Source organism: Silurus meridionalis, chromosome 20, assembly GCF_014805685.1.
Source record: "Silurus meridionalis isolate SWU-2019-XX chromosome 20, ASM1480568v1, whole genome shotgun sequence".
NCBI classification, from domain to species: Eukaryota; Metazoa; Chordata; class Actinopteri; order Siluriformes; family Siluridae; genus Silurus; species Silurus meridionalis.
Genome location: NC_060903.1, coordinates 7,473,400 through 7,488,283, shown reverse-complemented (window position 1 = coordinate 7,488,283; position 14,884 = coordinate 7,473,400). Strand labels below are relative to the sequence as shown.

At 34.0% G+C, this 14,884-nt stretch overlaps 1 protein-coding gene across 1 annotated transcript; it reads right to left on the bottom strand.

Moving 5' to 3' along the window:
• Positions 1 to 233: 233 nt before the first annotated feature.
• Positions 234 to 4,375, bottom strand: gpr35b (G-protein coupled receptor 35 b). Its single transcript, XM_046876839.1, has 2 exons — positions 4,272 to 4,375; positions 234 to 2,723 (listed from the first exon to the last, which is right to left on the bottom strand). The coding sequence occupies exons 1-2, from the start codon at positions 4,275 to 4,277 to the stop codon at positions 1,824 to 1,826; spliced, it is 906 nt and encodes a 301-aa protein (XP_046732795.1). The 5' UTR covers positions 4,278 to 4,375; the 3' UTR covers positions 234 to 1,823.
• Positions 4,376 to 14,884: the final 10,509 nt, after the last annotated feature.

Below are 14,884 nucleotides of genomic sequence, written 5' to 3'. Positions count from 1 at the left end.
CTAATGACATGCTTCTTTACAGACAATCAGAACTTAAGTGAGGGGAAAAAACGAGTCATGGAAGTAAACGAGAATGATTAATTCACTTTAAAGGTTTATTCATCACAGATTTGTTCACAGACAAAATATTGCAAATAACAGTGCTTTATGAAGTACACAAACCATGTACTTAAGTTAAATTAGAGATACACAAGGTAAAATATTACTCCAGTAAAAGTAAAAGACTTTCACTTGAGTAAAGTACACAAGTATTTGCCTTCAAATGTACTTAAGTATCCAAAGTACTATGATTTATTATAGCTATAATGTTCCTATTATCATTTGTGTCACAGGACTTTTACTAAATCAACTTAGTTTATGTAAAAAGACTTTAATGTTATTCTTAGCACACTTATCTATAAGTAGAATGATATTTATTAGTCAAACAATGAATTATATCTATTCAAATTTTCATCAGCCCAAAACATTCTATTCAACTACTTCAACAAAAGTCATGCAAATAAAGTCATGGTTGTTGTGACAAGTTAGATTTCCATCATTTATTACTCTAAAAATGTTCTGCTTGCTGTTAAACTGATACTGTCTGGTAGTGATAAGTAGATAACGCCAAGCGACAATCAAAACAAGTTCAAAACAGAGCATGTGCTCTCTCCTGATAGGTCTTTCTGCATGCTTGACTAGTTAAGTTTTCATGCACTCGTAAATTAAAAGGAACAACTGATTTCGCAAAATGTAGTTAAGTAGAAAGATATTTGACTATTTAAATGTAGTGAAGTTAAAATCTCCCCAAATGGAAATACTTCATTTAAGTACAGATACGCAAAAATGCTACTTAAGTACAGAAACAAATTACATTTACTTTGTAGTGTCCACCACTGACTAATGGAAGTGTAATCTCTATAGTCAGCCACTGGCAATAGAATGGGTCATACCGAAGAGCTCTATAACTTTAAATAGCGTGTCATGCAGCTGATATTATCATGAAATAGGTGCATATACGAGAAAAGGCATCTAAGCCACTAAGTGGTACAAGAATAGAAACAGATGTAGACCACATAGGCTCGATTAGCAAAGCTATTGTGACATGCTTCACAGTTCCTTTTAATATGCCCTGGTTCAAACCATTCCCATTAGTATTTAGTTGTATACAATATGGTACTGTATATAAACCAGGTTAGTATGAACTTGCTAATAAAAATACGTTTTAATGGTTGATGTGTTTTTGTCAGTTACTTTTACAGTTTTAATCCCCACTATAGCAATTAACAATATATAGTCAAACAATATTTGTTCTGTAGTCAACCTTTATGGAAACTGTTGTATGAATGCCACATGTGAATAATCAATATGATTCACATGTAAAATTGATATTTTGTACATGTAGGATTTTCATGAGGTTTTATTTTTACACAGGATTTTCTTTTATACATTCATTTACACACATTCATTTATTTTCAAATAAAGTCATGGATCCTTTTTTAGGATTTCATGTATATCTGGTCATGTAGTCTGTACTTGTGTTTGCACCAGTATGTCCCATATACTTTCTAAAAAGTAAATGTCAAATTATATGTCAAATGATTACTCAATTGTAATTTCCTTCCTTGTTATCTGATTAAAAATAAAAATAAAAATCATCATCCAATATCTTACTCACCATCATCTGAAACTTATTGTAACACACTGAAAACTTGTTTCATGTTTCATCATCTCATGCTTAGATGAATGTCGAGGCTTTTTATAACTAGTATAGTCATATACTAGTATATGGAAGGAGTTGAAAGGTGCTATATAAATGAAACACTGAAAACTAAGCTCATATGCTATCTTTTGTCTCTGAAAACCTTTTTCAACAAGAAGTAATATCCCACAGAATCCAGGCAGCAATTTGTTGTTGCTAACCACTCAGAAATATCATAAAATATATGGGTGTATATATATTTTTCTTCAAAAATGTATCTTAGCAAATAAGCAACATGGATGGGGGTAAAGCAGACAATAAAAACAATCATGTTCGCTTTGATTATGGCCACAGCTCTTTTCCTTGTGACGCTAATGTCCTCCTCTGTGCGCTGACGGATGTCTTTTACCGAGTTCAGCACTGTCCAGATTGTTTGTGTTGAACAAATTGTGATAGTGACTATCGGCAAAAGATACCCAATGATCTCAAGAACCAATAAGAAACCCAGGCTCATCTTACGCCATCCTTTGAGCTCATAACATGTCTTTAAAAATTCAGGATACATATTTTCCCTGAATGTAATGTTGATAGTTATGACTAAGACCCAGATGAAAGCACATGCTCCACTTGTTATCTTCTTTCTCCTGTCCTCTGAAGCTCCTGTCCCAGATTTGCTGTGCATGGGGAACCTGATGGCTATGTAACGATGGACGCTGATTGCTGTGATTGTAAAAATGCTGACGTACATGTTGATGTAATGCACAGATATCAGAAATGTACAGAAGCGCGTCGGTTTTATTGGGCAGTAAGTTTCGAATATGCGGAAGGGCAGGAAAAGGGTCAGTAGAAGGTCTGCAAGTAGGAGGTTGAGCATGAAGATATGAGTTTCCGTCCACTTGGGGATGCGTGTAAAGCGCCACAAGACTAAGGTATTCAGGATGAGGCCTACAATGAACACAGGTGTGTAGGCCACACGCTGGAATATAATAAGGCCCGCTTCAGACCCATGCGGCACCAAACTGCAGTTCGCAAATTCCATCGCCTGGGAAAAGAATCCAGGAGAGAAATAAAACAAATGAAAGCAGTCAAGCAGACAAGAACCTGTCAGCTAAATAACCATCATATGGGAACAAGGTACTGAATCAGAAAAAGAATACTAGCATGAACAATAACTGGTTTTCAAGGAGAAACAACTTAAAGAGTAAGGTTACCCCCCATTCTTTGTTTTCTTTAGATTTCTTTTTCAGTTTATTTTGGCTAAATCCACCTATTACCTAGCATGAACTTTCCTATCTGTAGCATGGCCAAAAGGCAAAACATTGGACTTAAATTAAGGTTTGTATGGTCCCCACTGACTAAAATGTTTGCAGATGATTATTGTATAAATTGATATTGGACTGCTCATCTGGCTCAACTGTCTCAGACATTGCTGCTGCTCCCTAAGCAATAAAGTTTAATCTGGAAACATCTTTATATTTATAAGTTCTTGGAATTTAATTATTTAAAGAATTTCACAAGTTTTTGATTAAAAAGTAAAATTTAATTTTACTCATAAGTATTTTATCTAGAGTACATATACAAATTCACCTATTAGCCTAGATGTGCAGTGTTACATTGTCTTTAAACTTTTGTTTTTGATTTAAACAGTGGTAATTAAGGAGTAAAAGTAATTTTTTTAAAGACTGCATTTGCACACAAAAAGATTAGTCGAGTGACACAGGATACGACATTTACCAACTTGCTTATCAAGACATCTTTTTAAACTTGTGCACATTTTATTTCTGAGATACTATTATGTACAAGCAATGCTTTGCTTGTTAGATGAGAGAAAGTGGTGGTAAGATATATAGCTATTGTACTATTCAATGGTAATGGGAACCAATTTTTTTTTTTTTTTGATATTTCTTAACATAAAACATTAAAATGTAAAAAAGAGTGTATGTTATGAATAAAGCATTCTGGGTCTACAATACTGCTTATTTACCAATAACAGCAGAAAATATCATGTTTAATTCCTCAGGCCACAGCCAATTTGTGGCCAATATAAAGCTAAACATTCTTACATAGCTCATTAGTTAATGATTAGTACTTAAGCAGTTTAACAGAACATGTAGCAGTTAAGCCCTCTATGTTTGCATAGGATGGAAATAAAATTGTCATTTAAGTTCGCATGTAATGGATAGGAAGTTGGAGCACCAACTTCTTGCACATCGTTGTTATAGATGTGTGCCACTATGATGTCATGATGACTTAATAATTGCACAGCGCGTATCGTTCATTGCCTGCAAAAGCACTTTAAATTTAAACTGCTTCACTTATTTCAGGTGAATAAACAGGAAATAAATGCTCATTGTAAGACTGCCACTTTTAACACACTCGTGAATGATTTGATTGCCTATGACAGAAGCATTGCATACACAGTCTGATACTGTCTGATAACTTTGTCTGTTTAAAAGTTCTTTAATGTCATAATTTTGTATACTATTAAATATCACTTCCTGGATGAACACAGGCTTTTGAACATGAACATTCTTTTATAAAAAAAAAACAACAACAACAACTCTGAAATACAAAAGGAAATTTGACTTACCAACATCTAAGATTCTCTTTCTGTCACAGCTTAGAAGTTCAGAAAAGTTTCTCAACTGGTCAAAAAAGAATACGTGTGTAAATAGACACATGGAATCTTCTTTATAAAGCAGAAACAAAACCATCTGTCCCAGTCAGTGTGGTTAAGGTTTTGTGGTTTGTGATGTAACGGTGACTCTAGGCACGTACTATATGCAAAGGTATGAAACATTTTCCTTCCTCTGTTCTAACAAGTGATTACCATCAAAAATCTACAAGCCTGGGAAACTAGACAAAAGTGTTTAAAAGTCCAAAAAAGCTATTGCAATCTAGGCAAATATAATGTTAACACTTCATATACAATGAATTTGTATTTACTCTATATAAAGAGGCCTAGCTGTGATCAAATGAGAGTTTTATTCAGATTCCTTCCTTGTTTATTTCTCTCTTAGCCCTCCTACAAACTTCTACAGGTCATGGACATTGAACGTATTGAGTCAGAATTCTACAACAAGAAAGATTCCATTGGGTCAAAAAATCTATTGTGGTAAAAAAAAAAATAATAAAGAAAAGGTAAAACAAAGGCTAATCTAATACCAACTTGTTGCTACAGTCACATTTAAAGGTTTTAAGTGTTACTGTGATTCATTGTTTTTCACTACAACTGAACTTTTCAACTGAAGGTGTATGTGTATTTGCATGTAAGTTTTAGCTGGCTAGCTATAAACAAAAAGTAATATGAACAAGCTGCGTCCTAAACAGTAGAACAAACTATAAGATAGCTAGTTAGCTATAATATTATCTAGCTCAAACTAAAACATTAAAAAGACCTGGCTACAACTGAAATAAATGAGAAAAGCTTGTTATGAGGTAAATGCAATCCGAAAAACATTAACATAAGATGGCTACAACTAAAACAGTAAGTCAAGCAGTGTACAAAAAAGTAAAAAAAAATCAGACTAGATAGATTAGTTCTCACATAAAATGTGTATGATGGATTTCATTTAAAATAATGATAATAATAATAATACTTAATAATTAAATAATACACACTTTTTTATTGCAATAAGTGTGTTACTTAAGTTAAACAAATGATGTCTTTTGCAAGCATAACACATGCAAGTGTACAAAAATTAATCCTAATCTTTATAGCAACAGGAGATGAAAGTGTTTCTAGCTATAAGCATTATATGAAACTTACATACATTAATAAGAGTATTTTTGAATTACTGGTTTTGCAAATACCTTTATACTAGATGTAGAGTACTAGTTGTAGCATGTGTTAGTTAATACAGACTGAATGATTGTTGTGTTGGACAAATGCTACCAAGGACAAATGCTAGTCATGGTTAAATCTGGTACTTACTAGCTAACAATGTATTCATTTATTATTCATTTAAATACATTTTATTTAAATACATTTGTAGAACAACCATATTACCTATGAAGCTAACCTAAATAAAAGGGCATTTGTTCCTCCCTAACATCAAAGATATAAACATAAAATCAAGTATTTTGTGAATCCTAATTGGGACAATAGTTTCTAGGCAACAGAGACTTAGGGGAGGCCATTTTTGTGCTTTTATATGATTGTGTTTTATCTTTTTTTTTTCTTCCCAGAAGCTGTCTTTCATTCTGACACAAGGTTTTTGTGTTAAGTGTTTTCTGTTTTCTGTTCCCAAAGTTTCAATGAACTGCCATAACACAGCAGGAATTTAATGCCCTAATGTTGAGTTCTGTTCAAGCTAACAATGAGAAGGCATGAGGCTCCCTCTGTTGGTGGTAGACTTTTGTACATTGTCATGCTACCATTTTTCCACTCTGCTTAGCAACTCGTCCTGGCCTTGAGAAGTTCACTGTCGAGAGTGTAAGGATGGGTATTGATTAAACCACAATAAGAGCACATTTTTATACACCTATCAGCCATAACATTTAAGCCACCTGCCTAATATTGTGTGGGTGACATATGTGCCATTAAAACCGCTCTGACTCCTTGAGGCATGGACTACACAAGACCTCTGAAGGTGTGCTGTGGTATCTGGAACCAGAGGCTTGGCAGCAGATCTTTTAAATGTTAATCAAACCATTGATCCAACTTGTTTGACCATCCAATCCCACAGATGCTGGAAAGAATTAAGATCTGGGGATTTAAAGGCCAAGTAAACATCTTGAATTCATGTTCCTCGAATCATTCTTGAAAAATATTTGCAGCATGGTAGGATACATTATTTTGCTAAAGAGATCAAGGAACACCATTGCCTTAAAAGAGGTGTAAAATATTTCTTGATTATAATAACTTTTCACATTATATAAACTTCATCTTAATAAGCTAATCAGTTGTCCAGATTACATGTCAGTTGATTTATTTAAAAAGTCAAGGGATTATGTAGAGTATTTGGACTATTAACATCATATCAACAAGATTTAAGGCTTAAAATGCCTCTTTCTAATTTTTCTTTGTTTATATCTTTCTGTCCTACTTTCCTTTTTCTTTGCACAATGTTCCATATTGTACTACATATGTGTCTTGATAACCTTCTCTGCCACGAAGCAAATAACTCTTACTCATTGTCTTTCACAATAGCACTCTATTCCATCTTGTATATATGTCTACAAAAAAAAACAGGAAAAGCACACAGTTTGAACAAAAGGTCACCGCATGGACCCTTGGTAAATAAAGTACAAAATTGGCAGAACTATTGGGTGACCGACTGTGCCATGTCCCTTTTTGTGGGTCACTGTGACACATGGCATAAATAAAGAGTGACGCTGAACAAACAACAGCCAGTTTCAGGACATGACGGCTTTGGGTAAAAAGCAATTTGATAAGTGTGTCAGTATGTCAGTACTTGTGGCTCTAGTTGAAAAAATGGTCCTATAAATGGTCTATTTTTTATAATTTACTATCCATGTTCATACATTTTACCTTTTTTCAGTAATAATTTGCACAGAAGTTTAAAGGTTGTGGTTTTATTGTCAGAACTGGCCTGGTGAAATATGCATAATCATGGTGGAAATCAATTTTCACTGGTGGTCAAAGACTTTATGTTGGACTGTAAGGTAATGTGGGTTCATAGAGGTTGGTTATAAACTATTTTATAACACCATGTGCTATTGTCCTAGTGTTTTATTCTTATTCAATCATCAGAAAGTATTATTAAAAAGTATAGTTTTATAAAAGTGAAAAATCCAGTCACAGGAACACTAGCAATCGCATGCATCTGTGAGCTCAAGTATAAAAAAAAGATATTGATATTGCTTTCCTCTTCTGCATACATGAACCACATTGCCCACAGTTTTTCCACAGTCACATTTTTTTCTTTCTTTGCTTCCTTGTTTTTTTCTCTTGGAATAAACATCTTTATTTAATGGACACAAGTATTTAATCCTAATCCCAGTTCCAACAAAAATGTATTTCAAAATAATTATGCTTTATAGAACTATGAGTGTCAAGGTCCCCTGGTGGTCTAGTGGTTAGGCTGTGGCGCTCTCACTGCTGCGGCCCGGGTTCGATCCCCGGTCAGGAAACCAACCCCAGCCACTCTTAGTGCTGGTCCCAAGCCCGGATAAATGGGGAGGGTTGTGTTAGGAAGGGCATCCAGCGTAAAAACATGTGCCAAATCAAACATGCAGATAATCCGCTGTGGCGACCCCTAACGGGAGAAGCCGAAAGAAACTGTTGTTGTATTATACTATATAGAAAAATAAAGCAAAACTGTCTAGCAGCGATAATGTAGTAAGCACAATTATTGGTAAGACACAGAGACAGCAAAATAATATTTCTTAATAAAAGTTAAGCAAAAATATTTGGTTATTCATTTAGATGCTTTAAACAACAATAGGCAATGAAAAATCTGTCTCGGGTGGCATTTTTGCCAACTGCTGTTAGAATATTAAATGGTGACTCAGTAATGTGGGTATATGAGTAGGTGTGGGGATATTTTGTAGATGTGTGTGTGTGTGTGTGTGTGTGTGTGTGTGTGTGTGTGTGTGTGTGTGTGTGTGAGTGCGTGTGTGTTGAATTATAAAAATAAAATTATATGCATTTATATTCTTTACTGTTTATTGTATTTCCTAATAATGTTTATTTCAAATGTTTTAGTTTATTGTGTCGATGTCATTGTTAATACTGTATGGTGAATCCAAAGATAGATTTCCACAATAAAGACAGAAATATAAAAGAAAGATAAAAACAGAAATATGTAAAAAAATAAATAAATAACAACCAATGCACTTACTAACAAAACAACAAACCCATAATGTGAGTTTCTTCATGACCTTCATATTATCTAGCCAGACTGATCTGATCATAAAATGGCATCATATGACTGAGATAGGAAAAAAAATTTAAATATTCATATTTAAGTGTAGACAACATGACTGTATTACTTTTAGAAATCACATTCTCTGAAACGTGACACCATTTCTATTTAGTTTTGTTGATATATAACTAATATCTTTGTCTTTCTATTATGTCATAAGCATTTTGCGTAGGTTTGCACCCCACTATCTCTCTAACTGGACTACAGTTTATGCCGAAGCCAATGTTACTCAGTCCCCTAAAAGTGTATACTCTCATATGAATGGCTGTCCTTCTCTTTTGTAAATCAAGTCTATGGGGTCTCCAGCTGTAATCTCATACATTATCACCAAACCTTTTTTTGGTCACAACCTATTGATTGAATAGCTGAAGGATGAATAGCAGCATTTTAAGAGATCTGTAGAAAGAAAAAGCTTTGTATGTGTCTGTGTAGGTAATTGCAAGATTACTTTATTTATTTCATTTTTCCAAAATGATGTATTCCTGCAGAATAGAAAAGGATAGTGAGATGGGCTCATCACTCCCTCATAGATTATTAGGTTATTATTAAGATGGAGGGACTGAGGAGCCTAAACACAGATAATAGACATAGCACAATAACAAAATATCTCATTATCAGTTTTCAAACCACAGGATGGTTAAATTTTAGGACAATTTAGATCAAGAAAAATTTTTAACCACAATTTTTATGTTATTTCATGTTTGTAACAGAAAAAATCTGGAAAATTATCAAAGTAAACATTCTTACACTTATATAGGTCTTAGCTAAGATTATTTTTTAATGCATATTTATTGCATTTTAAATAAAAAGTAGTAAAAGCAATGTTAATACAGAAAGCAAAAACCCTGACATGACAATAAAAAAAAAATTGTTTACCTTTTTTTGCAGTTTCAAAAATGGTTCCTTGTGTGTATTCGAATGCCTCCCCAGGGTCGGATATTTTTCCTCGTATCTCTCATTGTACGAAACAATTAATCTCTGCTGTTAAAAAAAGACACTGAAGGCAATTTTGATTTGTAATTACATTTCTCAGCTTGTTAAAGTAACCTTGTTTTCAAGGTAGAACAATGATAATGCCGGATTGAATGCTGAAGTAAAGTCTGCTCAAATGTTAGGGTTAACATTTCTTTCTTTAGATGTATGGGCATGACACCAGTCATGGTGTTAGCATGCACACAAAGCATTCACATACTCATTCATACAATTTTCATTCATTCATGGCACATATATGGGCATCTTTTGAGAGGTGTAAGAAAATCTGAGAACTTGTAAGAAATCCACATGGATGTGACCCAGTAGTGCTACATTGTGATAAACTGTTCTCACAAATTTGGAAGTACACAATCGTACACGATGTCTTTGTATGGTGTAAAATTACGATTTTCTTTCACTGGAACAAAGGGACCAACCCTGAAGGCACACATACTGTTAATAGACTCAGCTGTCTAGCAGTACCTGCATGAAGGGATGAGCTAGAATCTGGGACTTGAAACAGGATCTAGATGATGGTGTTCACTATTCATGGAACAGTTTCCAAATAAGAGCCTTCAAGGCCTGGATACAAGGCATTACATTTAATTAACCTGATCAAGATCCCAAATCTATCTGCCATTTCAGGGTAACAGATTGCTTTGAACAGGAAGTGAGAACAGCAACAGAAAACAAGATCTTGTTGGCCACAGTGTGAAAAGTGCAGATGAGTGGATAGATAGTTAGTTAGTTAGTTAGTTAGATAGATAGATAGATAGATAGATAGATAGATAGATAGATAGATAGATAGATAGATAGATAGATAGATAGATAGATAGATAGATAGATAGATAGATAGATAGATAGATAGATAGATAGATAGATCACATTATTCACCCCAGATGGAAATTCACGTATGTGTTAATGACGATCTCTCTCTTTTACTACTTCCAGACAGACCTATGAAAAAAAAATATCTTCCTCTTCTTGTCTCTGTGCTGGAGAGGCTAAAGATTACGCTAGATATTGCATTCACTAAGTTCAAGACATGTCTTGTTTGTGGTGTTTTAAGGCTACTAACCTACTTATGAATGTTCCTTAATTCCAGTAGATTAAAAGAACTACCGTTGCAGCTGTGGTGAGTGAACCAGCATGCCATGATGGCACTGTTTATCACCTCTATTACTCTATTGCTTTGTAATTGCCTTGGCTCTCTTATTTAGCTTTATTCAACAAAGTTTTTGCCATCATTATTTATTATATTTATAAGGTCTTCAAGTCAGCATTTGAATCTTAATTGCACATATGATATGGTATGTTAGAATTAATCAGATTAATTAATCAATTAATTATAACAGCATTTTAATTTAAATTAATATGTTGAGATTAGGGGTGTAACAGTACACATATTATTTTTTTTTGTTATAGGGCTTTCAGTTTAGTACAGATGTGCGCTGAATGCAATCCTTTTTATGTGCGGAACATAGTTAAAATCTGAGGTCCCTCAGGAAGGTGTTAGGTGGCGGACCCCAAGTTTGTTAAGTCTCCGCCTCACACTTTAAACGCACTTTAAAAACATACACAACAATGCCAGGGATATAAAAAAATTAACTAAAGTAGCGCAGTGTCACTGTGTGTTTTGTGCATGCATGAAAACGCTAAAGAATCCATGGTGCTAGGAAGTAGTTAGCAGCTTACACTAGTACTATGGATTTTTTTGCATTTTATGTCCAACTTCAAGAATTTCTCTTAAAAGGAGAAAATCCTGACAATTCCACATATCGGGGGAGTAAATAATGAAGGGTAGAAGAAATGAAACATTAAAAAAAGTAAGTATGCTGAAATAGGTAAAACAAGTAAGTAGATCATTTTGTTAGGAAATTAAATATTAAATGTAAAACACACACACACACACACACCCACACCCACACACACACACACACACACACATCAGCATTACCCAAAAAGGGTCTAACAAATGTAAACTATTTAGCCTCATTTTTCCATTTATTTTAATGTATTTATTCTATTTAATTTGGACCTGTTAAACTGATTACTCAATTTAATTAATCAAGATAATAAAAGAAAATATAGCATTAATCTGAATTATTCTATTTTATCTTTTATAAAATATTATGAAATATTATTTTATATGTTATTTAACTAAGCAGGCATTTTATTTAAAATTCTTTTTCAAATGTAAATTCTTCAAATGTTGATCACAAATGTTAATAATAAACTGCATTAACAAAAAATGACAAATAATTTTATGTTTTGCATTTTCTCCCCCTAACAATATCAAAATTGTACTGAACCATGGTTTAATAACTGAGGTGCATACCGAACCATGAATTTTGTGTACCTAGATGAGATGTAAAGTAGTCCAATTACAGATTTGGTACAATCTGGTCAGTGTTCTATGAAAAAATAATTTTAATCTGCTTATTTAGTCAGATGAGTATTTGGCATTTTGTTATATTGGCTTTTTTTCTTTATCTACATCATACATCATCTTCAAAGACTTAGTCACTGAAATAATGATTCAGTGATAATAACATCTCATTATTGGATGAATTTGTGCAGAATGGCCCAGAAAATGGAGGAAGCATTCAAAGGCTTCATTGTTAAATATAATTAGGCCGTCATATAACTAAATTCTGAGAATTTGGGGAACATAAGGAATCTAATTATACTTTTAACAATGCACACAAAATGGTCATAAAGTGTCTTTATACACCTGTAGCAAAGAGAAATCATAGCAGACATTTTCTATGTTTAATGTAAAACCAACTAAATTGAATGGGAATTGAAATTCCCTTTTTGAGGAAGAAAAAAAAAAAAAGATCTAATACTTTGTTAAAACACTATTTGCTGATTTGAACATTTTATTACATGCAATAAATGATCCAGATCTATTAAATTGCAAAGGGAATCTCTTGTGAACAACTTTCTTAAGACTATGGGTATTTAAGAGAATTTAGAACTGGGATATAATTAAGCCATTTCAAAGTGTTGATCTTTTTCTGAAGCTTTTTACTGGGATTTGTGTTTTGGGTGTTTTGGGTTTAGAAGTCCAGCTGCAGGTGAAGTAAAGGCATAGCATGATGCTGTCACCACCATGTTTCACACTGGTTATAGTGTTCTTTTCTGCAGACGCTGTCTCATTTTTGCACCAAACATAGCTTTTAGAATTTGCCCCCCAAAAATATACCTTGGTCTCTTTTTTTTTTCATTGCAGTATTTGCCAGATATTTATGCAGCTCTTTGAATGCTGCTTTGGGTCTCTTTGCATCTTCCATAATGATTTCATCTTGTCTTTTTGTTAATTATAAAGGGATATCCTGTTCTTGGTCATGTCACTTACACCTATTACCTTCATGGTATTCCATGGTATGGCTAATGTTTTGGAAATTCTTTTGTACTCCTCTCCTGAATGATACCTTTCAACATTAAGATCCCAGACATATCTTGTACGTTTTTTGCAGAACATGGTGTATTAGCATCAATCATGTAATACACCATGATCTGTATGTATATACAGTCATGATCTGTATGTTATTATACTTTTCTATTTATGGTCTTTCTGCATCATCTAGACCATAACTAGAAAAGTATAATAACATACAGATCATGTTCAATGAAAGATAAGAGATGTATACATGCAGCAGTATGCAAAGTGTAGATTGCTGCATGTTGTTCTTTGCAAAAGTGTGACTTTTTTTCTTAAGCGAATTTTGTCTCTTTCTTTCTATCATTTTAATTAAACTCAGCACCTTATATATTGCTACTGAGAGATAGAAATGATACATGCTTTATTGGTATTCTGTCTCTTCCTCATCTTAAATATACCCTCAGTGAGACTGAATGAGACAGCAATATCAACAGAGCATAATTACTCTGGATTGCCAATACTATTCACAGCATGTATTCATGCTGACTTCTCACTGACCCCTGGGGAGGTGGCGGGAACTGGAGAGAGAGGAGAGTTATTAAAAACGCAGTAAAAGATGATCCAAGAACTTAGCGCAGTATATATTTAACACAGGCTTCATGGAAAAAGGTATTGTTCATTTGGATAGACAGATAAAATAATTAAATTGGTAACCATGGCGATGGAGAGACTGGAGAGCTTGTATTTGTAATAAAAAAGCATGGATAGAGAGAAGAGCAGATGGAGATGCTGAAGAGAATCAGAGAGCGAGGTCATTCTAAGAGAGGAGTGAAGTAGAAGAGATAAGCAGATAGTAGGAAAAAAGAGTTATGAGAAAGAGAAAACAAAAATGGCAAAGGACATCCAAATAGACACAAAAAGGGGAGGTAGGGAGCATGACAGTAAATGAGAGAGTGGCTGACCTATGGTGAGGAGAATAATAGGAGGAGGTAAGGATGACAGCAGAAGTAGGCCACCAGGCCAGAAAGAGATAATTCAGTCTCTATAGGGGAGAGGAAGAGAAATGGAAAGGGATGCCTAATGTGTTGTGAAAGATGATGTTTTTCAGTGTATGTGCTTCTATCTATCTATCTATCTATCTATCTATCTATCTATCTATCTATCTATCTATCTATCTATCTATCTATCTATCTATCTATCTGTTTGCTTATCTTTCTAGGTAAATAGGTCAGTCTGACATGGCATCTGATGCTGACTCATCTAAGCCATGACACACACACACACACACACACACACACACACACACACACACACACACACACACACACACGCACACACGCACACATATATACACACACCCATGAATGTCTATTCTCCCGTTTCCATGGCAGCACCACCTTGAAATTGTTGTCCATCCCTTTTACATGCCACACATTGTCCTGTGAGCATCTGTTCTTGCATCCTGTGTGCTAAAACCACTTAAAGTGAAAATACCAGCTTATAAAAATGACCCCATTTTTTTTTTGTTGTGCCATACTGTGCAATTTTGGTGTTTTTATAAACTTTCTAAAGTATAACAGGATGTGAGCAATAATAAAGTAATAATAACATGAAGTAAAAGAATTGTATGAAAACGTATTAGCCTTTTTTGTTTCTTGTACTTGTGTCACAAAACCTGATCTGACCCCTCATCTATGGGAAAAAATAGAAATCTGGAGATGTGGAGATGATAAGCACTTGACCTTTTGTTCTACAGGCTTATGTTGACCTATGCCATGCATTATGCTCAGAGCCTTAGTCACTGAGCTAAATGATTCAGCAATGGGATGGATTTGCGCAAAAAGGGCAGATGGGCATGGAGAATACAAGCAAACTTCTTTGTGTTTATCTTGTGAATTCAGTTAGATATTTATATGTAGGTTGTATAAGATTGTATAAAAATTTAAGTTTTAA